General features: G+C 41.9%; 3 protein-coding genes across 10 annotated transcripts in view; 1 reads left to right on the plus strand and 2 right to left on the minus strand.

The window, feature by feature from the left end:
• Positions 1–15,765, plus strand: part of casq1b (calsequestrin 1b) — a 27,535-nt gene extending 11,770 nt beyond the window's left edge. For 3 of the 4 annotated variants that reach the window (XM_066723067.1, XM_066723066.1, XM_066723065.1), the window contains 11 exons: positions 2,502–2,534; positions 6,799–6,892; positions 7,258–7,358; positions 8,239–8,350; positions 9,934–10,007; positions 10,272–10,402; positions 10,800–10,845; positions 10,990–11,044; positions 11,217–11,317; positions 13,178–13,252; positions 14,378–15,765. In XM_066723067.1, coding sequence (XP_066579164.1) covers positions 2,502–2,534; positions 6,799–6,892; positions 7,258–7,358; positions 8,239–8,350; positions 9,934–10,007; positions 10,272–10,402; positions 10,800–10,845; positions 10,990–11,044; positions 11,217–11,317; positions 13,178–13,252; positions 14,378–14,734 — 1,179 coding nt within the window. In that variant the 3' untranslated portion in view covers positions 14,735–15,765. The remainder of the gene's footprint in view (positions 1–2,501; positions 2,535–6,798; positions 6,893–7,257; positions 7,359–8,238; positions 8,351–9,933; positions 10,008–10,271; positions 10,403–10,799; positions 10,846–10,989; positions 11,045–11,216; positions 11,318–13,177; positions 13,253–14,377) is intronic. The other variant, XM_066723068.1, reaches the window with a different exon arrangement.
• A 930-nt stretch (positions 15,766–16,695) lies between these two features.
• LOC136768727 (zinc finger protein ZFP2) lies at positions 16,696–21,371 on the minus strand. 4 transcript variants are annotated; one of them, XM_066723069.1, is made up of 3 exons: positions 21,118–21,371; positions 19,665–19,927; positions 16,696–19,398 (listed from the first exon to the last, which is right to left on the minus strand). In XM_066723069.1, exons 1-3 carry the CDS (start codon positions 21,156–21,158, stop codon positions 18,092–18,094), a joined length of 1,611 nt encoding a protein of 536 aa, XP_066579166.1. In that variant the 5' UTR covers positions 21,159–21,371; the 3' UTR covers positions 16,696–18,091. The 4 variants fall into 4 exon arrangements, with proteins under 4 accessions (XP_066579166.1, XP_066579167.1, XP_066579169.1 ...); XM_066723070.1 differs by having other exon boundaries at positions 21,132–21,368; XM_066723072.1 differs by lacking the exon at positions 21,118–21,371 and adding an exon at positions 21,032–21,111.
• Positions 21,372–21,534: 163 nt separating this feature from the next.
• On the minus strand, positions 21,535–26,004 carry LOC136768729 (E3 ubiquitin/ISG15 ligase TRIM25). 2 transcript variants are annotated; one of them, XM_066723073.1, is made up of 6 exons: positions 25,410–26,004; positions 24,992–25,087; positions 24,577–24,810; positions 23,533–23,555; positions 23,190–23,335; positions 21,535–22,647 (listed from the first exon to the last, which is right to left on the minus strand). In XM_066723073.1, the coding sequence occupies exons 1-6, from the start codon at positions 25,971–25,973 to the stop codon at positions 22,460–22,462; spliced, it is 1,251 nt and encodes a 416-aa protein (XP_066579170.1). In that variant the 5' UTR covers positions 25,974–26,004; the 3' UTR covers positions 21,535–22,459. The 2 variants fall into 2 exon arrangements, with proteins under 2 accessions (XP_066579170.1, XP_066579171.1); XM_066723074.1 differs by lacking the exon at positions 24,992–25,087.
• Between the last annotated feature and the right edge of the window lie 1,645 nt (positions 26,005–27,649).

The raw sequence follows: 27,649 nt of genomic DNA on the forward strand, positions 1-27,649 counted from the left end.
CGACTGACATCGGCGGAAGCAATCCATGACCTGAGTGACTCTTATAAATACCCAGTGTGCAAATAAGGCTAGGGGCTGGGGATGGAAGTGATTTTCCCTTGATTTTCCCTTGAGTATCAGATAAACACCAGAGAGCAAAGGAATCAGTTCTGGGATACCAGCAACACCCTTATAAAAAGGGAGAGGAGATAGGAGAGGAAGTGTGGGAGGGGGACCCTGTGGTTAAAGAAACCAAAAGATAGGGGCATTGAAATAAAGTATGTAAAAGCTAAGGTCCAGACCAAATCTAAAATCTAAAAGAACAAACACTTTATTCAGTGCAAAGTCATACAATGTTTCCAGGAAGTGAGCTGTATAGATGCAGAAAAAAAAGAACCCTCAAATTAGCCCCAGTCTTCACATGGGGCAGAGCAAACCATTTCACTTAAATGGTGCATTGGGTAAGAACAGTGGATTGGCTCAGATCGCTGGTGCCTGGGAAGCAACCCATTTCAAAACAATGCTGGTGTGCTAGACTAGCAAGCCAATTTGCCAGAGTCATACATCAGGAGACAAAGGATAATTCACCCCATTTGCTTCCAATCATTCAATTAACTTGCGACCAAAGAGAGCGTGCCAAATTGCCTCGTACTGCAGTGAGATACAGAGCCTGCTCAGTCAATCCACATATGAGACGGCGGAGAAAATGAAAAAGTGAGCCACAGACCTCAATCAGCAGGCTAGACCCATCGATGCAGTTTGGGATCATGCTGGACCACGGTTGGAGAGGAAAGATAATAAAGGAAGACATCGTCAAATCGCCCTGGTCGAGTATGTGAGACATCTGCAAAAGCGGGACGGAATAAATGAATGACCTAAGACAGTGTTCAATGGCTTTGTAAACGGGGCCTTCAGAGAACCTGGAAAATTGTGCAAGTTATATGTTGGGTTGAACAAGGGAGTTGCGCTGGGGAAGGCTGCATTCATTCTGGTGCTGCATGGGTGGTAGATTCTTTTAATGGGCGTTGATGGGGACTATACTGATCATGTCTTTGATGGGTTCATATCATGGTAGCAAGCTTCACCGTGATTGGTGAAACCAGGCAAGAAGGAGGAGCCACATGCTGCCATTGGAGTTCAATCATGGATGATGATCAAAGTGTACAGATAACCCAACCACATCCTACTATCACAGACCATGATCATGTAAAAATAACTAATATTTTGATGAAGCTGAATTATACAGGGCAGATCATGACCAGAACAGAATGTCTCAGTGGGTGACACAAATATTCAGTGTGCATTGGACTCATCTTCACATCTTGTGCATCAAATCCTGAGCAACATTTCTCTAAAAGTTTGCATGCATGTTGGAGGCCCTTATTAACCTTTTAATTGACTAATGCCTCTTTTTGAAGTAAATGCCATGTCAATAAACAATGGGGAAGAGAATTAGAACAGTTAGTGAAGTCACTGCATGTATTTGCCATTCGGAACATTGAACCGAAAATTGAGGATTACAAAACCAGGATTCTTTTTAGTCTTGGACCAAGTCATGACATGGTCAAAACATGAAAAGTCAGCTTTAGCTTTTGCTTTGGTCACACTGTACAATATTGGGCACCAATTCTTAATTCAAAGAGGCTAAAAGACTAGTTTTGGGGGGTTAGAACTTATACTTGTGCCTAACATCAGAACTCAGTGGCAGTGCATGAGGCATTCATATGTTACTCCTGTGGAATTCTTACATTAATTCCTTAATAGTAGGGGGGCATTATTGTACAGTGTGACCCATTTTTCAATACAGAGCTTTTAGTTTTCAATATGCCTGAGCTCTGAAACATTTACTGAATCTCCTTTTCAACCGGTGTAAAAAAATAAAAACAGTATATAGTAATATAGTATATAGTAATATATATATACATGCATCTTTGGGAGATGACCTTGATTAGAATTAAATCTACGGCCAAACCCGGCTCTATCACAAGCAATTCAAGTAGGTTTGAAGCCATCCAACTGCTAGCAGCTGCTTGTTGTGTAAGCCAGGAACGTGGGTTTGCAAATTGAAAGCTCTGGTAATGAGATGACCTTTTTATCTGTAAAGACAGCTGAATGTGTCAAGGATGATGGTTTTTTTCTCTCATTTTTTTTTCTTCAGATCAGGAGCATGCCATATTTTTATGCTCATTAAGGATTCAATATGTGCCTTTGGAAAAATAAAAAAGAAACTAAGCTTGGTAAAACAGCCTTGACATAGTTACATCAGGTGTTTTCAATGTCACCTTGTGCTTCTGGGATTGTTCTTCCCAGCTTCGCTAATGTTTCCTCTGACTCTTCTATTGGTACACTGATATTCCTCTCCACGTTATTTGGAAAGTTCCCTAAAAGTTCACTAAAATGGATGTATAGCCCCATAACATTCAGCATTCATTTCAGTTTAGCAGTTGGACAGATAGGAGTTGTTTAGGTGTCTAAATCCTTGTTAATTGTCCTTTGGTCTAAAGCGTGGCTTTTCTCTACAGCTGCTAACCAACCCAGCCGCCTTGACGTACCAGGTATGTTCAGGCTTTTGCATCAGGCCTGTCTCTCCCCCACCCCTCCGTTTCTAAATCCATGGCTATACTCACTGCCCGTGCATCCCATTGGGTTACAGCTCCCCCCACCCCCTCCTACTGACACACTGACACCAAGGGTCCTTGTGTGTGTGTGGTGGGGGAGACACAACGGCCCCTATGCATTATGGGTATTTACAATAAAAACCAGCACCAAGCAAAATCTTAGTCTTGCAATTGCTTTGCCAATTGTCTTGCCTCTGCTGTCACCACAAATTTTGAATATATAATTTGGTTTTACTGCCAATTTAACCAAGACAAGTCTGGGAAGTGAGCTTATTGCAATACGAATGTGTGCTTAGGTTGAAAGTAGATGTTTTCTTTTTTGGAGGGATGATGTCATTTTTTTGTTTTGTGGTAATTAGAAAATATACAGGCAAAGTAAGATTTTTTAGGCTGCAATATGATGCTTATTTTTTAAATGCTGTCTATTGCTGGTAAAGATGGCATTTTATCCATGCGTTGTCTTGTTGGTCTATAAGCCTATACTAGAGAGCACCTGAGATTTCTGAAGGATTGAAGGGGTATATTTCTTTTCTCAATGTCATGTTTGCTTGTGCAGATCATAAAAGCTTGATCCCCCTGAATAATTCTACTTTTTGCAGAGTGCTGGATTTTCAATCGGTATGGTGTGCATGTGGTACTGCCCGTGGTGACAGAAAAGAAGGTGACTTAGATTAGCTGAGTGTGCCCATTCATAGTGCTTGGATTTGCATTTATGGAAAGCTGACTTCAAACTGATGATCTGAACCTTAAAGCAGACCATACGGGATATCTATATACTGGCCTAATCATTCTTACTGGCATCTTTGTATTTGTAGGTTTCTGATTCTTAACCATAAACATTCAGTGTATTGTTACTTTAAAAAAAATGTGCACAGGCAAAGTAAAATGTTTCTAATGATTGTTTGGTAAACATATAGTAAATATGTTTTTAACTCATACAATCTAAGTTGTTTAATCTAGTTTTCAGCAGACCCACTCCCTGTACATACTGATTATCTGTCCATGTCCACTACAGCGGTCACAAGGGTTTGGTCCAAGCATTGTACAACATTTTACTGTATGCCACATAATCCGTAAAATCCTTGTCAGATTTATTTGCGGCATCCATATCCAGTTTATTTATTCCTTGAAATATCCCAATATAGTAATTATGAGAAACCGGATGTTTTCTTTGGAGTTCAGCAATGGTAAATACCAAATTGGTTGCCAACTCCACAAGGTTGAAACTATGGTTAATTTTGGTTCAGTGGGATTTCTCCAAAATGCTAAAAGATTCCTCTTACTGCCTTTAATGAATTATGTGATTTAATGAATCATGTGAAAGGAGGGAGAGTAATTTAAAACACATTGAGACTGAACATTTCCTTTTAACCAACCCTTAACCCCTGGACTAAGTGATTAGCTACCAAGCCAAGGTACATCGAGTGTTGCAGATATACAGTTACTCCAGTCTCTTTTTCTGTCTTTGTTTGTGAATCAAGGGTTTGCTGTCTGTTTAATTGTTATTTTATGGCTCTCAGTCTTATTCATGAGAGACTCTTGGCAGTGCAAATTGTTGGTAAAACAGTTCTATGTTTGACTATTAATCAATGTTAGGCGTTAGAGTGAATGTTTTGGGGAAACGGAAAGGTTAAAAGGCTTGGGCAGGAGGTGGGGTTGGCAGCAACAAACCAACAAAACAATATTGAAGTATCAATAATCTGTCCCGGAAAGTGTGACCTTTTCACACAAAACGTCGGAAAGGATTCTCTTTTGCAGAAATGTCACAGCTTAAATGTGGCGCAAGTGCATACACAGTGATTGGGTTTCAGAGTAAAAACAAATATGGCTTAATATCTTGGTCATACCTTAGAGCTTTCTAATAATTTAAAAAGCCAGGCTCCGTTTGCCAGGCTGAAGAAAAAACAGTATGAAGGGCAAGTTAAGCCTTACCTAGAACTTACCTAGACATTTTATTCTGCTCTTGTAATTTCAAACTCGACTACAATATGACCTGGCTGTTTACTAATACTATACTAATAATAATGTAATATTGTACGTCATTAAAAGCAAATGGAAAATTGAACTTTTTCCAACACAAGTTGTCAATAGCAACGCAATGGCAAGCGTAGCACATAGCAGCTATTGCATAAATACTCAGAATATGCCAGCACCATCAATAAACCTTGTTGGATTTTGCTAGCTCATCTGTTTCAACAAAGTTAATATGAAATAAGCCAACAAGTTGCTACACATCATCCATGCGTAGTTCATGACAAATGTTGAGATGATTTTAACACGTCATCCAGCAGAGCTGTTTGCACTTGAGTCATGACTGCTAGGCCCCATCTAGTAAAGTCCCCCCAAAAAAAAAACACATTTATGTCAAGCAAGCATTGCTCTCAAACTGGATCTACATTAGCAGGGTTAAATGCCCACAAAGCCGCTGTGTTGCAGTGTGTGTGAGACGAGAGGAACATCTGCTCCAGCACCTGTCACTGCTCACCGGTTTATTAACGCGGTCTCGTGACAGGTGTCCCGCCTTCTCCCTACCCAGCCCGGCACCCCCATTGGTTGACCCAGCTGTCCATCGCAGGCTCCGGTTTCAAACGAATTTAGAAAGTGCTATGGCAGCGCTCCGGTTTCTCCGCTTTTATGGGCTGAAATGCTGCCTGCTGCTCTTAGTGAAATAAAAAACATCTCTCCGTCTTCAGTGTATTTTTTTAAGCTTAAAGTTTCACCCTATAATACACATATGTATTTAATTATTTATTTTATGCCATAAAAAATTACAATCTGTTATATATATATATATAAGCTACTAATTGAGCTACTAATGGCTATGATACTCTCATCCTCTCACCCTTTCTCTCTCTGTTTACTTTGTCCATATGACATGTCCACATTTGCCTGTTACTTCTCTTCTTATTCTTGTGCGTTTCAACCCCCACACTCCAGTGTGTGCATATATTTCATGGTGCCCAGTTCACACTGTATGAGATGATGCCTCTTGAATGAGACAGATAAAGGGGAGAGAGAGTGGTGCCCTATTCTATACAGGGTTTGTATTTTTTTAAAGGGTTGAGGCCTGCCCCTCTCCCTTTATGGGTTTTTATTTCATAAGATCTTGACAGCCTCTCGTCCTATGCATTAGTGTCAAAGCAATGGCATGTTTCATGAGATGATCAGTTGATAATAGGACTATACTGTATCTGTAGCACATATACCAATAATATTAGTTAGTATTACAAGGTCATATTAAGCTCCTGGTATAAAAATAATTTACTTACTTAAAAAAGCATAATTGATCAGCCCAATTTTTTGATCGAGGTTCATCTTTAAATGGCTGACTTGCAAGAGGGAGGAGATTTGGCTCCTGTGGGAAAGAAAGGCATACCAAAGAGCTTGAAATCTGAGGAGTGCAATTGCCAGCGGCCAACTGATATCTACATTCCCCACACGAGCCCTGAAAACACAGGAGTTTTAGTGCTCATTAGGGCTCTTCAGGGCTGCAAATGGACAGCTTTGAGGGCCCTTTCTCCTGCGCTGAAGAGGTGGGATGAGAGCATGTTAGCCCCCTTCACAACGGAATAGAGCCGAGAGTGGCTTTCTAAAGAGGAGGGACCTTTAGTCTTGTTGAGAATCTCAGGATGTGAGGGCTGTCGAAGCTTCCCCCAAGAGTAGGCTGCATTTACAAAGCTTTGAGACAAGAGCTCCCATTACAAGGAACAATCCCGTTTTGGCTGCAGGGAGACAAGACAATGGGAATTTAACAGGCAAAAATATATATGTATATCTCATCTACAGCACAGGATTTTCATTTTCCATGTTCTGTTGAAAAGCCCCCAAGAAACTAAAAGCACTGGAAAGCAATATGCATTTGCAGAGGTCTTATGGCAGCCTAAATATATATAAACACCAGAGAACCAATGCGTACACAAGCAACACAAGATTTAAAACAAACAACATAGCAGATACAAGTCATTATGTTAATTGTTTAGTTTTTATTTAGATGCCCATAATATCGTTCTTTTTATAACTAACAATGCCACACTATACCATTGTGAGTTTGAATGCCATCTTCTGCAAAGGGTTTGTCATGGCTGCTGGAAAAAAAAACTATTTGCGAAGTCTTAAAGAAAAAGGAGTAGATACTGTTTAGGCCAGCTATAGCTCCCTCCTTTCAAATCAATCACATAACCTATTTCTCTCCTTTCTTCAGCTTGCGGCACAAGTCCTTGATGACTTAGAAGATGAGGACATTGGGTTTGGTCTTGTGGACTCAGAGAAAGACACTGCTGTTATCAAGAAACTGGGTGAGCTCTTCTGCCAAACTTAAAGGAAGGAGAAGCACGAAGGAGAGGTGCTATCTTCCTAACTCGTGTCAAACCATGAACCCTACTTTTAACTGGCAAGTTAGAAAGATCAGAATTCCTCTTCACTATTAATGCTTAAAAGCAACTTCAGGACACTGCCCTATTTATTTTTTTTTTTTTTTAATCTATGCCCAGTGTAAATAGTCGAGTGTTAAGAAGTCGTGTCTCACAGGGATTTCCACTCTCTAGGCAGGGCAATCCTAAAGCTGGTATATCATCAGTCTGGTTATATCTAGTTCACGTTTGCAGGACGTTGTCAGGGCTTGCCCCACCCCAATCCCTGATCATTGTTTTTGTCTGTGCAGGCCTGGATGAAAAGGACAGTATTTACATTTTCACCGAGGACGAGGTCATTGAGTACGATGGGGAACTGGCAGCAGACACCTTGGTGGAGTTCATATTTGATGTGAGTCATGCCTCATTCTGTAATAAAATGCATCCTGGCATCAGAAGAATCCAAAACAACAGTGATCAAGAAATCATCTCCATCATCATGAAATTGATTTGTTAAAATAGTATTGCAGGCCAAACTGAGGAGCTTGCTCCACTGGCAAGTCATGTTGTTTAATTTTTAAAATGCCCCTCCACTCTCCTTCCATTTTCTCTCCAGTTGTCCTTTTCCTCCCCTACCCTCCTGTCATCAGCCTCTTTTCTCCATTCCCCTAAAACCTCTGATGTTTCATTATAACCTCAACCCCCACCCCCACCCCCACCCTCCTAATAAATCAACTAGGATTTGGAAATAGAGCTTTTGTGCCAAACAGAGGACTAATATATTAGAAGTTGTCTGTGGGATCTAACATATGCAATTACTAGTCAACAGTGATTGACACAGTCTGGCTTTGAACCAGAAACTTGTGCGCCATGACTGACCCATCACAGGGTATGAGTGAGATGATTAGAGTTTGGACTCTGGAAATAAACAAAGCATGTAATGTCCCATAATATCCCATCTCTCCTCCACCCCATCCCACTTTCTCTTGTCCTCTTGATCTGACTTGCATGTTCCTTCTGATACCCCCTCGCCCCAAATCCTCCCTTTGCAGGAGTTGTCTCCAATCCTGGTCCTTGAGAGCCCCAGTACGTCAGGTTCTCATTTGTCTGTTCAATCAGTGGCTGATTAATTGAGCAAATCGGTTAGAGACCCCTGTTTTTAAGTTGTCCTTCCTCCACTACTCCACCTCCTCACACTCCTCCTATCACCCTTATTCTATTCCTTTTCCTCCTTCTTCTCCTTCTTTTCCTTCTACCTCGCCCCGATCCCCTTTCCCCTGCCAACCTGGCAGGTGATCGAAGACCCCGTTGAGATAATCGAGGGATCACACGAACTGAAGATGTTTGAGAACATTGAGGAAGAAATCAAACTGGTGGGCTTCTTCAAGAGCGAGAAGTCAGAACGTACGTACTGATTTCGTTTAGCCATTAGAGAGAGATTTCACACTGCTTTCACTGCTTTAGTTTGGATCTAAATGGATTCTCATGTTGGGCTACCAATTACACTTTTCCTCTTGCCAACTATGTGTTTTGTCAGGAGATCCTAGCACTGACGATTTAAAGATTATCATTATACCTATAGCTCTTGAGTGTGGTTCAGTGATGGAGTCCCATCACAACATGTCCAGACTTGAATACACAGCAAATGTTATGACAAGAGCAAATGAACCTTGATGCTCTCTTTGGTGTGAAAAGGTGAGTGCTTACATTTTTTGGCAGGTGGCACCTACAGCTAGCATCTGGACTATAATCAAATACATTATATTTTTTAAAAGGTAGGTAGTCTTTTCTTCTGTTTTGAACCTGAAAAGACATCTTGTGCCTGGTCCAGGGAGAGCAGGGTGGTAAGTAGACCTCAGAAATCAGAAGTAAATTGTAAATTGTCGCTGTTACCTGAAGCTCATTTGTGTGGGATGAACCGACTGTTGAAAAGTTCAGGAGGGAGTGGCTGCAAGACACTTTTGAAAGAGCGAAGGAACAACTGATGACAATACCCGCATGAAAAGACAGAAGGACCTAAAATATTATTAAAGTTTCAGTAAACTACTTTTACTGCTGCACTATTTAATGAATAGACACCATTAAACAGCAAACATTGCCACAAGAAACGTGACATAACCATTTGATCTTTATCACACTAGAATCCATCAAGAAAAATGCAGGTGCTTTGCTAAAATAACTTCACACACAATATCTGCACATAATACACTAAAAGCTGACAGCACCCAAGCTTTCCCTACGCACACAGATTAATCTGGTGAGCAAACTGAGTTTCCTCATTCCTTCAAATACATTTTGAAAGATTAATATCACACCCTCTAATACTTTGATCAGCAGAAGCGCAACAATCTGATAAAAGGCTGCTAACGATGAAACACTTTTTTTTTAGAAGCAGTTCTTTCTACTTATCAACCAGCTACATAGGTTCCTGGAGAGAATTCATTGTGCATTCTGTTTAATGTGTGGATTGCCCACGCTACGAAGAACAAAGCAACCGCAAAAATGCTGACAAGTGTGTGCAAGAGAGAGATAGTGCAGGAGAACTACAATTACCCAGCAGCCTGTATAATTATTGCATGAGGAAATGACCCAAACCTCATGTGTTGTTATAAAGAGAATTAGATGAGGGCAGAACTAATTATCGTGGGAAAAATCCATGTATCTCATTAACTCTTATTGTGCGTTCCCTCTCTATTGTGAGGATGGCATGTTATTAATTTGCTTATATATATATATATATATATATATATATATATATATATATATATAATTGCTCTACTTGCCTTGAAAAGCAATCTTTACATTTTCTTAATGAAAAAAACACGGTTTACGGTAATATGAGGCAATAATTATGAGGGCGACCCCTACAGGTTAACAAAAGAAGACAAAAACACAAATATCTTATATCGTAGTTTGCAGGTCCTTCACACATCATACTTACACAAAAGAAGAATGCTAAGTGGCTGTTTTCACCCTCTTGTTTTCAGATTACAAGGAATATGAAGATGCAGCTGAAGAATTCCATCCCTACATCAACTTCTTTGCCACCTTTGATCCAAAGGTATTGTATCTCCCTCTGCTGGTGTCTCTTACAGTAAGAAAGCTGTTGAAGCAGCTGTATGGAAAATGTTAAGCCTTTGGTTTGTGAGGTACATCTTGAGCCCTAGTTTAACATCCATGCAGTTGTAAGGGATGTGGAAGGAGTGCACTGCTTCACTATTGTATGGGTTAAAAAGTGATAGTAGTACAGGTACTGGGGATGATCCATTCCACATCTACATGGGGACCACTAAGAAAGCATATTTTCATTACTGCCCATCACCAGATCGCAAAGAAACTGGACCTGAAGATGAATGAGGTAGACTTCTATGAACCCTTCATGGACAAGCCCATCATGATCCCAGGAAAGCCTTACACTGAGGACGAGATTGTTGATTTCATTGAAGATCACGACAGGTAACCGTTGACTGGGAACACTGGCAACCAGATTAAATGCCTTAGAGAAATATCCCCACGTTTACATGTGGTTGCACAAGGTGGCGTGCTGGTTTTTGAAGCTGGCTGAGAGGGTAGTCAATGGTCCTGACATACTGGGGCTCTCAAGGACCTGTAATTTTTCAATTGCTGGGAAGATCAAAGATATAGTTTCATCCAGGCCTTAACCATAAGCATATGACCATAACCATTTTTCCATAAACTGAACATGAACGTAATTAACTGGATACCTAAATGATCAGTTAAAAAAAATTTAAATGCCAAAAAAGTGAAACTGGTCCCAGACTCCAGAATATTACCCACAATTCTTAAAGTCTAATAAAGTCTGCAACTGATGTTCAAATGTATTTTATTTCAGACCAACATTGAGGAAGCTTGAGCCCCACAACATGTATGAAACCTGGGTAAGGATTGGTTATTATTCGTGTTAGACACGGTAGCAAACAATACTGTAAATTAAACATCAGGCTTGCATATTAATACAAATCCAAATCCAAATGATTATTAATGTGGATCTAGGCTAACTCGCATATCTCCCTTTCTCTCAGGAAGATGATATTGATGGCCAACACATTGTGGCCTTCGCAGAGGAGTCTGACCCAGGTAGAGTATGCTGTGAATCAACAAGAATAACATGAACAGCCGAAATGGCATGAAAATACAGTAAATGCACATGGTTGTTGAAGGAAAATGGGATATAGGTCCATGTTCCTCTTTTGTTTTTTGGGCATGTCTAATCGCCATCTCTGTCTTTCTCTCTGTCAATGACTTTCAGACGGCTATGAGTTCCTGGAGATCCTGAAGGAAGTTGCAGAGGACAACACTGACAACCCTGACCTCAGCATCCTGTGGATCGATCCCGATGATTTCCCCCTGGTAAAATATAATCAGTGTTGATTGGAAGGGAACCTGTGCCAGTGGGCCATGTCATTTCAGTAGAGCTTCACACATCTTTGCTTCTTGCCTTTGCTATTAATGCTCATGCAAGTTTGTTGCCTGATAGCACTGCAGACATATTATATATGATAAGGAGAACAAAAGAGAATTGCTGGGGCAGCTGCCACTTTTGTTCAGGCTTGAGACTTGGCAGGTCTTACACTTGCTTGTGAGTGCTGGTACAATCAGATGGATCCAGAGGTCTGACGTGTGTTGCGTGAAACAAGTGTGTAACATGTCGTTGTCTTGTGCAATAGCCACTCATGTGGAACCTGTTATCTCTGCCACATTCTGAGTAAGATAGTCCACGTCTCGGACCTATCTTGGAGCCATCCCTTTTAGAGAATGTGACAGTATCTAGTTGTGCCAAAGTGCATGATGAACATTTACTTGCACAATATTTAAACACACACTCCCAAATGCTGAACATTTGAAAGGATTATCCTTTATCATGCACTCTCTGGAGTTTTCATTTATGCTTCGGCCTTTTGCCTTGTTTGAAAACTTCGTAGCCTTCACAGTCCTGTAATATAAATTAGAACAGAAAAAATGAATACCCATTGTCTTTGTAAATCAGACTATTAAATTCAGTGACTTCCTTTACATCACTTCCCCAGCATGGATAAAGCCTGCACTACTCTGCACTGGAGAGAGCCCCCCAAAACCTTTCTTAAAGCTATTGTCAAAAATAATTTAAACTACTAAATTTAGTCTGGATTTGTAAAACTAGTCCATAAAAGGCAGAAAGCCTGGACTGGACTGACCATCCTTTCTCATAGGGGATGTGGGCACAGTTCAGACTCCCAGCTTCGTGAATGGCCTAGACTGGAGGGAGAACCATTTTCACTTCACAGGGTGAGAGAGCAGCTACAATCGTCCTGCCTCAATCCTACCCTGCCTGAGACAACAGAATCCTTTACTCTTGGCAACTGAATTAGATGTATCGTTGACTGATACACTCCGGGACAGTCTGTAACTCCAGACAGAAAATTGCAAAAATCAAGAGCAACCCACAAAATGACCTGGTGATCTTGAAAGTGCCCCAAAGGGACAGGGAAGCTGTCAAGTATTTAGGATATTAAAATATTAGACCCAAGATGTACTTCTATCAGCTTAAAATGCGTACTGATGTGTTCACTTTACCCATACGTTTGGCAATTAATCTCTCACTTCCTGCAACCTCCCTCCTCACATCATTCAACTTCTGAGATTTTATAAACCATGAGTTGCAGCTGCTCTCTTAGATGCTACAATAGCTTTCCTGATCATTTCAAGGAAGCAAAAAATACTTGCATGGCACAGTAGGGATGGGAGAAAATTCTGGTTTTGACAGCCACAAGGTCTTTTCCAAATTGTACTAATGAGGCAGAAAAACTACTTATTCCACACATTGACTTGAGCTTGGGAAACTGCTGTGCCATGAGAATCTTATCTCTTCCTTGTACATTGATTAGAAGATGGCGATCCCTGCACAGTGTTCAAAGTGTCTTAGGCTTAGACCAAACAGAGACTTGCATCTTCCTGCAAATTGACACCCTTTTGTACCCTGTCATGAGGTCAGTAGAAAGTGTCCACTGACAATAAAATACACTGTGACAAGGTCAAAGTTTCTTATTGGTCATTTGCAGGTAGGATACAGTTATGGTCTTAGAGGGACATTATTTGCAGCTGGCTGAAAAGCTTTTAACTGCCAATCACCTCAAAGCACCTCTTAATTACAATACCATTCCTCTTCAAAACGATGTCACCCATTTACGTTTGTAGAAGCGATCCAGTCTTATCTTCTCTTGTCTCTTCCAGCTTGTTCCCTACTGGGAGAAGACATTCGACATTGACCTGTCCTATCCTCAGATCGGAGTCGTTGATGTTCATGATGTAAGTAATCCAGTAATCACTTTATCCTTATCAATGTGGACAAGTGCAAGGTAATACATGCAGGTAACAAAAATGTCCACTATAATTACACTATGGGAGGTACAGATCTAGATGAAGTAACGCATGAGAAAGGCCTAGGAGTCTATGTGGACGCCTCACTTTCTCCATCCAAGCAATGTGGGGAAGCAATAAAAAAAGCAAACAGAATGTTAGCGTATATTGTCAAAAGTGTAGAATTTAAAACAAGGGCAGTGATGTTCAGACTGTACAATGCACTAGTTAGAGCTCATCTGGATACTGTGTACAGTTCTGGGCTCCACACTTCATGAAAGATATCGCTGCTCTAGAGGCAGTTCAGTGGAGAGCAACCAGACTTATTCCAGGTCTGAAGGGAAAGTCCTACTGAGAGACTGAGGACCTGAACCTTTTCACCCTGGAACAGAGGAGACTACGTGGGGACTTGATCCAAGTCTTCAAAATCATGAAAGGCATTGACCACATCAAGCCAGAGGAGTTTTTCCAGATCAGCAGGGGGACACGCACCCGGGACACAAATGGAAATTGGGCTTCAAGGCATTCAAGACAGAAAACAGGAGAGACTTCTTCACACAGAGAGTCGTCACAATCTGGAATAAACTACACAGCAATGTGGTAGAAGCTGAAAGTTTGGGAACATTTAAAAATAGACTGGATGGGATCCTTGGATCACTTAGATATTAATGGACACCAAACAAGCACGATGGGTCAAATGGCATCCTCTCGTTTGTAAACTTTCTTATGTTCTTATGTTCTTTCTTTCTAATCCAGTAATCACTTTATCCTTATCACATTTTTTTTCTGTCATTTGTGTTTTGTCACTTTTCCTCTTCCCCTCTTCTGTCCTGTTTTTCTTCTCACTACATTATCCGTCTACATTCCTCCATTTCTCCTCTCGTATCCTCTTTCCTTGTTGACCAGTTAAATCGGTGGTCCAGTCCAACAAGTTTTATTGGTCTACCTATGGTAGTAATGATTCATTAAGTCCAATATTTGAATCCATTAAGTCGTGACCTGTATCTGTCTGTTTGGCTAGTCTCTTTGTCTCTGTCTCTCTTTTTCTCTCATTCTTGCCCTTCCTCCCCACAGGCGGACAGTGAGTGGTTGGAAATGGATGATGAGGACGACATGCCCACAACAAAAGAGCTGGAGGACTGGATCGAAGATGTGCTGGAAGGAGAAATCACCCCTGATGATGATGATGATGATGACGATGATGATGACGACGACGATGACGACGATGACGACGATGATGATGATGATGATGACGATGACGACGACGATGATGATGATGATGATGATGATGATGATGATGACGACGATGACGATGATGATGACGATGACGACGACGACGATGACGATGATGACGACGATGATGATGACGACGATGACGATGACGATGACGACGATGATGATGATGATGACGACGATGACGATGATGACTAAACTCTCGCCGCCATCTTCTAAATCACCCCTCCTCTTGGCAACGCTGACTCAAAGTCATCGCCTCGTCTATCGCAGCGTTGCCAACCTCCCTAAACTCCCCTTGTCTCCCGTTGTCACCGTACGCCCACGTCGTCACCCCACATCCAACCACCCCCCACTCGCCTGACCTCGATGTAGGGAGGGGGTTCGCTCTGCTGTCTGGTAATTCATTTGTCTTCAAAGTCTTGAGTCATCTGGTCAGAAAATCACTGTTCTCTCAAAACACATCAAAATCTTTTTGACCACCTCAAGGGCTGATCCTTTGTGTACCTCCCTAATTTAATCTAAGAACTATTGTGAAGTGCAACTGATGGTGTTAGTCCTCGCAGCTAGTGATGTTTCTATTAGAATAGAGACATATAGCCTAACGTACCACTTGACAAGTTAAAAAAAACTCCCCAAAACCGCAAACACTCAGGTTTTAATAAATGTACCCTTTTAGTTTTACTTCAGAAGCACAGAGTATTTTCTTTTCTTTTCTTTTTTCAAGAACAAAAAAGAGAAAGAAAAGAAAAAGCAAGCATGCCACATTTGGAAGCGAGGACAATAACAACATCCAATTGAATTTGGGCAAAAGGCGTCGTAACCTATAGAAAAGTTGTTACCCATTCATAAAAAAAGCAGCAACAACAAAGTAAAACTGGGGCAAAATTGTTGTAGTAAAAATTGTTTTTTGTTCAGGGTGAGCAACATTTGTGTCTGAGCAAGAGGCTGGGTTAGATATCAATTCCCGACGTCTGTAACACCTACCACCATATGGAATGGGGATTCTGTCCCTTTGTTTATCGAAATAAACTTGAGTAATACAACAATGTTTTCTACTGGTAAGAACAAAAACCAACTACCTTATTATTATTTTTTTAATGGAGAAAACTTGATCTCACTGTAAAGTCTTAAATCACACAGTTTGGAAAGAAATGAAATAAAGACACATTTTTATTTTTTCCAGTTCTATGTTGGAAAATGAAAAAAAAACTTTGTGAAAAAACAAACTCTTGGTCGTCTCTTTGTGTTGGGCCTCCATAAATTCATGTGTGTTTTGTTAAAATGGGTTCCCACTCACACACACTCAATTCACAGGAGACTGTAGTCTCATGTTAATGCATATCATTCATGACTGCAAATGTATGGTGTGTATTTATTTATTTATTTATTTACATATCATTAACTTTGCATTGTCTTTTATTGGGTACACAACCCACATGATAAAATATCATGACTATATTGATAGTAAAGCATTGATTTAAGTTACAGCTAGCAGTACACTACACTTTAAAGTTAAACAAGTAGCTTTTTAAGTTACCTGTTTTCTTTGTTTATTTAAATAATTATCAACATTATTATTATTAATTTAAGTTATTATTTAGCAAGACCTGGTAATTACTTTGGAGTCACTGGAATTGTTTTAGATGTGATTCTTTTATATGTCCAGGCTTCACTTCAACTTCCACAGTGGTAGCTGATAAAATCAGATTAATGCCACTTAACAGTTTAACCAGATGAGATCCTGTCTGATTTGATCTCCCACAACCACAGGCAACAATAGATCAGACCCTGTTCCCCAACAGATCAGCGCTGTCAGAATGAGTTACCTGTCCTGACAGATCAACTATGAAGCCCTGGAATGGAGAAACATCAAATTACAACCGTTCGCCAAGGTGAATGTAGGTTTGTTTGGGTTTTTGGTTGTTTTGACTAAAGCAGAGTGTGATTGTGCAGGAATGTGCAAGGCAAAAGCCTTCCATTCACAAACACCAGTGTAGAGCAGTCATAACAAAACGGCCTGAAAAAAACTAGGCCAGACACCCAACGAAACACTCAAGTAAGAGCCGTATCTTTTTATTCTTATTATTTTAGTAGTGCCACCAGTTTGTAACCAATGTGCTCAGTTTTGCCACAGACACAGAATCAAAGAAACACGGTTGAAATGAGAATAACCAGGTTTAATTCAGTAGTATACAGACAACTGCGTAGAACCTATTCTGAGTATCCATCACAGTGGAAAGGCTACATAGGAAAAAAACAAAAAATACATTAGTCACTCTATAGTATGATTTGCAGTCAGATTCAGTTGCCTCCAGAAGCTCATGTCGTTGTTTCACAGTATCACACATTACAGCCACAGCTGGAAAGCTGCAGAGATCAATTTAGGGGTGGTGTTGTGACTTACCACTCTCTTCTTCCTCAATTCTCCCGAAATGAGTCGAGCTTACGAATCTCAGAGGGACCAATGATCCTCACTTACTTCATGAGATGGATTATTTGAACCCCTGTCCTATTGTGGCCCCTCACTCACTCCCACACTCAGGGCTTGGTTTATTCTGTCAGGGGAAACTGTCTTTCAGAGAAGTGCTTGGTCCCTGGCTCCTACCACACCACCACAGATCGTATTCATTTTCTTTGCACGTTTCCTTACGCCAAACTGAACATAACTTGTGTGAGGCTCACTGACTGTGCATTTGAAACACCATTATCTTGCTCGGTGCAGAGGACACAGACAGAGAGGACATTGTGTGGGAGCCACCTCACGGCCACAGCGCCACTTAACATTTTCTCAGGAGATGTATTCCCATTCAACTTACACAATGTGACACAACCACCCTGCGAACTGAGAACTCTGCCCCCCCACCACAGCTGCAAGGAGCTGGGTTTTTGCAGGTTCAAGAGATTAAGAGAGATGGTACTTTAATTTCACTAACAGCCCTCTTGTGAGCAAATAGCTATGCTGGTGGTTTTAATCCTATGTGATTATTTAGTCTAAAACAGCTCCGTGTTGTTCAATATGAGTTGTGCGCAGTTTACATTCTAACGGGCTGGTCATGCCACCATTCACCACATTAGTTACATTTCCAAGTGTCAATACAGACACAGTCATCACAGTGAACCTCCCAATGTGTCGTTTTCTATTGACTGAGAGGGATGAAAATACAAATTAGATACAATTGCTTCAAGTCAGAGCCACGATCCTCCATTGAGAACCCAGTGTGAGGTGTTTTTGTTTTTTCTTGCGTGCATTTATTTCACAAACAGTTTCTCGTGTGCACTTTATTGAACACAGCTTTCAATCTGCTCCCCCACTACCACCATCACTGAAAAACTACACTCCCAGGCTTGTCTCAAATTGGACCCGCATGAGCTTGTTGATTCCAAAAGGCATTAAAAATAAATAATTACACAATCAGAACAGGACATCGGCCTCGAAACACGTCCCACGAAACTCTTCCGCCCCACCCCGAATACAAATCCTATAAAACAAAGAAACAAACAATGTAACAAAAAAACTGACAAACAAGCAAAATAACAAATAAAATAACAGTCTTAATTCTCAGAGCCGTGCACCCTCTGGTGGTCTTTGAGGTGGTCAACGCGGCTGAACTTCTTGCTGCAGAGCCCGCAGTGGTAGGGCGTCTCCCCGCTGTGGATGCGTTGGTGCCTGCGCAGGGCCCCCGATTCCTTGAAGCCCTTGCCGCACTGGGCGCAACGGTACGGTGTCTCGCCCGTGTGGATGCGCCGGTGCTTCTTGAGCGTGCCGGCGCCCTTGAAGCGTTTGCCACACTCCTGGCACTCGAAGGGACACTCTCCCGTGTGGATGCGCTGGTGCTCCTTCAGCGAGCACATCCACTTGAACACCTTGCCGCACTCGGCGCAGCAGAAGGGCGTCTGCCCCGTGTGCACCTGCTGGTGGGTGCGCAGCTGCCGGATCTGCCGGAAGCTCTTGCCACAGTCATCGCAGCGGTACGGTGTCTCGCCCGTGTGGATGCGCTGGTGTGTCTTCAGGTTGCCCAGCTGGCTGAAGCTCTTGCAGCACTGGCTACAGTTGAAGGGCGTCTCGCCCGTGTGGATGCGCTGGTGTTCCTTCAGGTGCCCCAGCTGGCGGAACTTCTTCTCACACTGGGTGCAGTGGTAGGGCAGCTCCCCCGTGTGGATGCGCTGGTGGCGTTTCAGGGCCCCCGAGTCCTTGAAGTTCTTGCCGCACTGGGCACAGTGGAAAGGGGACTCCCCGGTGTGAATGCGCTGGTGCCTCTTCAGCGTGCCCGAGCCCTTAAAGCACTTCCCGCAGGCGTCACAAAAGTAAGGGCTGAGGAAGCGGCGCAGAGGGGAGTCCAGTCGTGCAAGGGAGTACAGTGTCTCCCCGGTGTGTGCCGTCTCCTCCGCTGTGTCGTCCCGGAAGCCGGCGCAGTCATAACCGCTTTCCGCCCCCGCCGAATCCTCCCCCTCGGCCCCGGCCTCCGAGGGCTCCCGGGATCCGCTCCCCCACATGCCCTGGCGGCCGTCGGACCCCACCCCCGCCTCCAGTCTTTCCTCGGTTGGGTTGGTCCCCTCGGAAAGCACAGGGACCTCACTGCACGCCCGGAGCTTGCTGGGGTTCCCGAGAAGGTCTACACGACCGTTTTCCAGTGACTGCCTCTGTCCGTCGCCCCCCGAGTGCCCCCAAGAGGTAGGCAGCTGAGCTGGGGCTGCCCCCCAGATGCCGCGCAGAGGTGGGTTCCGGATGTTCACAGAGCGTGTTTTCAGGATCTTGACGATTTCCTCCAGGTGGATCTTCTTCATGTGCTTGGCCAGGTCCCTCTCTCTGGTGAAACCGGCACCGCAGTGAGGGCAGAATGTGGCGGGGGGCTGCTCACCTGCAAGCAGAAGCACACAGACACAGAAAAAGGAAGGTGTCATTTTAATTTGCAATCTGAAAGTAAATAACTGACCCACATCTTTCCCAGAAGCTAGCAAACTATTTGAAAACACCTTAATTCGCTTAAAGTAAGAAAGCAGTAGGTGCAGTTAAGAACAGCTTGGCACACCCTCGCAGTGACAATGATGTTCATGAGCAAACAGCATTGATTTGTTAGTGTGCCCTACTAGGTCTAAAGAGCCAAAGAGGCCGGTCTGTACTCACACAAGACGCCAGGTGTGGATGCTCTGCACGGTCCTGACTGCATGAGGGGCAGGGAGTCTCCATCATGACTGGCAGCCAGAGAGTCAGTACTGCTGCTTGACAGGGACCTGCATCCGTCTTTCACAATCTCCCTGCTAGAGTCCAGCTCTGGGCCGCCTTCGACAGTATGACAGCAGGCAGGATCTGCGTCAGACAGGTCTTCATCTGGGCTGACCGTCTCCATGCTTCCTCTCAAAACGGGACTCCTCTCACCTGCTGGAGTCCTGCAAGGATACAGACAGAGGCTGGGTAAAATCAGTACCAGAATTAAAGGAAGAAGGGGAGTTAAGACGGGCACAAACCAAAGTTGTGCAACATGTGTTTGGAAAGTTAACCAAATGTGTCCTTAAAAACGTATTATTTTTCAGATAAGCAAACACTGCCCTCTGGAGGTTAAAATGAGACAGCGCTGTGGACAAGCATTGGCAAACGTAATTAAATATGACCACAAATGAAACAAATACTCACAAATCGATTTTTTTTCTTATATCATTATCACAACACAGAGAGAGTAATATAATAAGTATCATTATTTAACGAATTTATTTAGCTATTTAATCAGGGGGATTTTTTTCTATCTTCCTCGGCCCTCACAACTAGTATTGTGAGCTTAAAATCACTTAAAATGCATTGGTATGATATAGGCAGACTATCTATCTATTCAGAACAGACACTACAGCTGTCCAGTGCACAGGGAGGTAGAGTTATATTGTTTGTCAGTGTCAATAAAACTATTGTTTTATTTGTATTAGTATTACTTTGCAAGTGTGTTGACGAAATACTAACCGTTAGCAAGTTGTTATTATGTATTGTTTGTTTGCATTCAACATGCATCTCCAGTATGCAAGAAATACATCATTCCCATTAACACCAGGCAAGTCGCTCAATTGAAAACCAAATTGTGTCATTTAAAAGACAAAACAGATCTGTAACATGACACCTATAACAAATATTAGCACCAGAAAACATGCATCGCCGACATGTGAATTGCGCGCAGCCCGGCGATAGGATACATCATTATATTCAATCCCTCAATCAAGTTCCCTTTATGCGTTTCTATAGGTTAACTGTGTTCGCGCTCGTGTATCGCAGATTTGCGCACTTCTGCGCTGCTCCGCCAATGGGATCGCTGGGAATCTGCAGATCTGCGCACCAATACGACCTCGTCGCTTACGGCGTTTCGGGTCAGATGTCTTTTCCGTTTTAGCAGTAGCGGCTCGCCGGTTCAATGGAAAGCGGGAGCAGAGCCGCGAGTTGACCATCCCTGCTGGTATGCAATGTGCGATGCTCTCTCACACGATTCAATTGCCAATCCTGGTCTTACCCACTTTCTTTGTTCGTCCGAAAGCGCTCAGCGTGCCCTGCTTTTGTCCGTCATGCATTTCGCTTTATTTTATTTCTTTGCAAGACTGACCCTGCGATACCCACCGCCAACTGGTCTCCCGTCGCAGGCATGAGCAAAGCTACTGGGATGATCTTAGAGAAGATGACACATACACTCGTGTGTTATTAAATCGCTATGTTGTTTTTTCCCCTCTCGCCAACCCCAGGGCGGGAGAAACAGGCTGTCGCTTGGCACTGACCCGGCATGTGTGCAGTTTATGGACAATGCCCCGCACGAATCGGCTGCCAAGTTCAAGCCCACGCCTGCGATACACTTCCGCTGTGACGCTTTCCTGACCGACAGAAGGTTCTTGTGAAACAGTCGCCATTTTGGCTCAAAGACAAACGAGGCACCTATTGGGCAACACCCCCGCGATTTCTGCGTTTGGAAGCAGAATTGATTTAAACCGTAAAAGGCATTTGTAATGACATCCTAACACAGCATACATATCAATCAACCATTTTGTATTTGTATAGTTCCCTTCGCAGGGTAGTCACAGCACACATACAGCTCTGGAAAAAATGGAGACCACTTTACATTGATTTCTGAACTTGGAGTGGTCTCTTAATCCAGAGCTGCAAATCAATCAGTTCTCTTAAGCATCACAGGGAAATGAGAAAAATACATCAAAACGTTTTAAATTAAAAAAAAAAAAAAAATGTTGTATTTCAACAGCAGAAGCTCCAGACCGATATCTCCAATAAAGTTCACAGCACTTAGATTAATAGACAATTCAGTATGGGGCGCCAAATGTAAAAGCACACATATTTACATTTAGATCTAACATTTAGATTTCAACTAGACATTTAGACTCAGAGATTTAAGATATAAGTTCAACTTTTATTTCAAAGTTAAAGGTTTGCAAAGCTCATATTTAGGATTTAGCTAAATATTTAATCAAATGATAAATATGTATTTTTCATGTATTTAATTATTTTACAAATTTAAATAGTTATACGTGTGGGGAAAAAAATATTATTTACTAAATCTGGAAAAACACACGATTTAAATCTATGAAAAATAAAAGTGTGCGCTCTTTTACATTTGGTGCCCCATACACATATATCCGTTCTCTTAAGCATCACAGGGAAATGAGAAATATAACTCAAATTTTTTTGTATTTGAATGGTTCTATTGCAACAGCAGAAGCTCCAGCTGATCTCTCCTTTAATGTCATGTGCATGACTAGAAAATACAGACAATTCAGCTATTAAGGGTTATTGGCCTTCAGATGTGTTAGATTTTAAACTTCAGAAAGAAAGACAAGAACGTGTCTGTATGTGTCAGCCAGCATCTGTGCCCTTTATCATTAAGCAAATTATTACAATTTCTGAATCCAGTAGAGTAGGATTTGCATAACGATTGAATACGATTATGAGTTAATGAGATTGATGGCGGCTAAGTAGTGCATCAAATCTTCATCAGAACTAGCACTGCTGTCTACATCCTCTTCATTCTCTTCATCATAGTCGTCACTCTCATCATTGTCATCCTCATCATCTTCATCCTCCTCCACCTCTTCCTCCTCCTCCTCCTCTTCAGAGTCCTCATTAAAACAGTCTAAAACAAAGATGTGAAAAGCCTGTAAGTAAATCTATTCCCTCCACCTGATCTCATTCAGCGTGACAGGGCTGAGCACTGCTCTAGCTGCCCTACACATGTCCTCCCATGTCTCTGACGCCTGTACACATGCATTGCCTCTGATGCGAGTAAAGATCACTGCTTTCTCTGGATGCTCTTGTTCATTGACAATTTGCCCCTTTTCTCTCTGTGTTTCTTTTTACTGCTCGTTATTCCACCCCAGAGTTACACTCACATCCCTATGTAAGCATGTGTGTTGCATAGTAAATAAAGTATTGTTTATTGATTATATTGTACACTTTTAAATAAAAGACCCCTGTCAACTGAATAAAGTGATTCTCTAGTGTATTACATTACCTTCATCACAGCTTGATAGTCCAAAGTGGAATGTGAGTCTGAAGATTATAATTGTAAAAATTATAATACACATTAACCTACCCAAAAGGAAGTAAAGCTAGGAAACTAATTTTGTATATATATAATCTTAGTGCTTTAAACTGTTAAATTGAATTCATACTCACCAAAGTCACATATTATGTCTTTGGCACACTTCTCAGAAATAGACTGAAATTCTTCGAACATAGGCTCTATTTTCTCTGCGATCTTGGGATCTTCCAGGCTGTCGAAATCAGGTTCAAACAGAGGCCTCTGCAGGATCTTGCTGATTCTGACAAAATGCAACACAAACCCAGTCAGTCAGAAATGACCTTTACTAGAAAGTATCATTGTAAACAGACAAGGTATTTTAAAGTAAAAAAACACAACAAAAGCAAATCAAAATAAACTAAGCCATACTGTTCAGGTTAGATTTTTGAGACTGTCACAGATATCATAGTTCATAATGATAACAAAAAATCCACTTACATTTTACCCTTGCGATTGTACTCCTGAAAAATAAAACATTGGAGTGTTGGATTGGTCATCACAGCACATAATAAGAAGACACACACAGACCACGGGAAATGCCATGAATAAGAAAACAACAAGAGAAATACATACATGCATACATACACTACCGGTCAAAAGTTTAAGAACACCTCCAATTTTCCAGTTTCTACTGAAATATACGCAGTTTAATGTCTCAATGTACTCTGAAATTAAAGCATAGAACAAATAAACAATTGGAGATAAAAAATAAATCATGTAATCCTTTTGTTTAACAAAATGTAACCCCTTAAACTGACAAACCCCTCTGGTCCCCCTAAAATGGCACCAAATCCATGTGCTTCTCTTTAATCCCATGTGTACTCTTCACTGTTGTGTTGTTTGTATCCCGTGAAACAATATGTGAAACAATATGGTTTTTAAACCCCCCCCCCTTTCCCCGCCGCATTCTGAAATGGGGGTTGGTGGGATACTTGGTCTGAGTAGGAATACAAAATCTCAGAAAATATTGACAATTATGACATATTCTGGAACCAGACAGTCTACTGATCAAAACAAGACCATCCACGTTTTGGTAGAAGCAACACACACCCGTAGAGAGCTCACAATGTCAAGATGGAAAACTCTGTTTACAGTGTAATAATACACAACGATTTTACATAATTGGATCTGAACTTCTCTGTATTTGATAGAACATAAAATCTACTGAATTCATCGTTAGGTTGTTCTGAACAACACAAGCAGACTGCGCGTTTAGCCCCCGGGCTCTGAATGACGGCGGTCGACACGGACACTGTAAATCAGATGTGTTTGAGAATGCAACGCACTGGTAGCCAAGAGAATAAGCTTTCAAATGATGTGCGCATTGTAGGAATACAGTGTCACTTCTATGCACACTGTCAAATAGTGGGAAAATTGGGGTGTTCTAAAACTTTTGACCGGTAGTGTACATACATACATACATAGATACATACATATATACATGCATGCATACCATATAACAAGTAATGAGTGTATATTTACCTCAATGAATTGGAAAGGGTCATTTTCTTTGAGAAGGGAGTCAATCCTGTCCTTGGTTTCTGCAATTTGTTTCTTATCCTCAATTACTTTACTTTGATTCTTATTCATTTCATTGGTCATGTCCTGACATTGACTCAGAAAGCATTCTCTTGCTCTGGATAAAAATTCATCCAACTTTTCCATCAGAACTTCTCTGAGTTTCTCTATTGTTTGTTCACCTCCCTCGAGAATGTTCTTTTAAAAAAAAAGGAGGAAAGGAAGTTAGTCTAAGGTTATATTTTTACAAAGAAATCTCATGAGATCTTTTCTCCTCTGTTCAGTATGTAGATTAATAGCACCTCCAGACCTGAAATGACCTGATACTGTAGATGTGGAGTGTATATTGGGCACATCAAAGGAAATACCTATAACTTACTGTCATCTCTTGTTCAAATTCATTGCAGCCACTCAATGACTTCTCTATTTTTGATTCTTTTTTATCTGCCTTCCTGATCTGAGCCTGCAGGGTGACCTGGATATATATTAAAAACAATATATAACAGTTAAGGCTTAAAGAAAGAGAACAATTGTTCAATGTTCACATGCTGTCCTCCCCAGTCCTATGACATAAACCCAGTCAATCTATTACACTATGATATCTAGACAGACGAGTTTGTACTAAACTGACAGCAAGAAGTCCAGCTCTGCACAATGTTATATTGAGAAAGCAGACACGTCTTTATACAAATCAACAACTCATTGGGATGCTTCCTTTCTCAGCTATGTTACAATATGGGTTTAAAACACATTCTTAAAAGCCCTTGCCTGTTCACCAGTGTGAACAACTGACTCACCTGAAGGTCTTTCATTACATTCGTCATTGTCTTCACATTGTGTCCAGCATGATTCCCTTCTACTGTGCAGGCATTGCACAGGTACACCCTCTCATCCAGGCAGTAATACTTGAAAGTCTCATCGTGATCTGGACATTTTCTCTTCCTAATGTTGGCCATGGGTACAACGAGGGTGTGGTCTCTGTATGCCGGTCTCTCTAGGTGTGGCTTCAGGTGCTCTGAACACATGGACACCTCGCATTTCAGACAGGTCTTGACTGCAACATTTCGCTCCAGACAAGAATCGCAGAGGACAGCAGTGGGATGCTTCGGGGACTTGCTTCTCCTCCTGTAGTCCTCAGAAATGTTGGCCAGCTTGAAGTTCTTCTGCAGCTGGGGATTAGAGCCGTGTTTCTTCCTGCACTCTGGGCACTTCAGCACACCTTCCTGTTTTTTCAGCTCCTGCACACACTGCAGACAGAAGTTGTGTCCGCAGGACAGCAGGTGAGGGTCCCTGAAGATGTCCAGACACACCGGACAGGTCAGCTCTCCTTCCAGAGAGTCATCTGCCTTTGAGCACGCCATTTCAAATACACTGGAGAAAGTGAAACAGAAAACAGGAGCAGATAATAATGTGAAATGGATGCATTTCAGAATGAAACTAAAAGCTGGTTTTCAGAATAACCACATGCATGAGGCTTAAAGGTCACAGCATGTTTACAGTTTTTTTGCAAATGCTTACACACTCTAACTGGAACTTGAGGCACAATGACCAAAACCTGTAACTCTTTTACCAGAACCACACACCAAATCTGCAATACTACTGGCACATTTTCTGCTTTCCACTCATATTTGAATTCTATGACACACCTTTGCAAAACACAACACACGATACTCTACATTTGGCACAACCCTCAAAACTAAAATCTCTTGTATGCAAATGAAAAGCAACACTGTTCAACAAGCAAAGCTCAATTACACATTGATCACATTCTCACATTCACTGTTCACATGTGCTAACACTAACACTAAGTGTTACTTTACAATCAGACCTTTAGTATGGAAAAAAAGGCCTCAGGTGAGGACTCCTGTATGTGGAGAACAATGGAAGCAAAATAGACAGAGAGGTAGAGGAGGAGGATGAGGATATTTTTTTGTATTTATGTTCTTTTCTTGTATGAGTACACACAAACATAATATAACAACAAAAGCTTAGACTTTACACTGAAATAGGTTCTGATAGGTTCAGTTGTTTATTGTTATTATTAATATTTTTATTTCTTGGCAGACGTCCTTTTCCAGGGTGACTTACAACATAAGTGCAAACAAAGTGCAAAAATACAGCAAAGTACAAGGCATCAATCATTACAAAGGAGTGAGGAGATTACGCTGGAAGGTGACAGAGGGAGTGGGTGGAGAGGGGAGGGAGGGGAGGGAAAGGGAGAAGGAAATTAAGTGGTAGTCTGAGATGTCCATGGGTGTCACGGAGAGTGTTGAAGGGGAGCAGCCTCTAGAGAAGATGAGGTCTAGCTGGCAGCCAGCCCTGTGAGTGGGGGGAGACGGGGAGAGAGAGAAGTTAAAGGAGTGAAGGAAAGGAATAAATCTGGCACAGTGGGAAGGGTTGGAGAGATGGATGTTGAAGTCTCCTAGGAGGATGGTAGGTGAGGACAGCGAGGGGAGAGAGGAGAGAAGAAAGTCGAGTTCATCCAGGAAGGAGGTGAGTGGACCAGGTGAACGGTAGAGAACTAGAAGGAAGAGGTGAGAGGGAGAGGTGATTTCCACTGCATGGAATTCAAAGCTGTGGGTTGAGATAGAGGAGGGGGGGGTGGACAGAGAAGAGGAGAGAAGGGGAGAGCAGGAGCCCTCCCACACAGGACTGCTAATAGCACAATTAATGACCGCTTCATATCTGAATACAGACAAAGACAGTGCCAGATACACGCAGTTACACTGAACAATAGCTCGTAGTAATGTTAAACAAATGCTAAATAATCACAGCCTACACAGTGTAACGCTTCTGATTGCAGACAGGGCATGTCGAGTGCGCTAAGTTACTGGCTAAATTCACTAACAAACAGTCGCTGCTCTTCCTACAAAACAGGTGCAAGATATACACTGTGATCAAAAGCATACACAGAGTGATCAGATGTTTAAGCTAACATCCCAGAACCAGGGATGGGCAAATATACATCAAAATGTATTTTAAAATAAGATACCAAATACCTTTATTTTAAGTGTATCAAAATAAACTACAAAATACA

The sequence above is a fragment of the Amia ocellicauda genome, chromosome 14 (assembly GCF_036373705.1).
Source record: "Amia ocellicauda isolate fAmiCal2 chromosome 14, fAmiCal2.hap1, whole genome shotgun sequence".
In the NCBI taxonomy this organism is placed as follows: domain Eukaryota; kingdom Metazoa; phylum Chordata; class Actinopteri; order Amiiformes; family Amiidae; genus Amia; species Amia ocellicauda.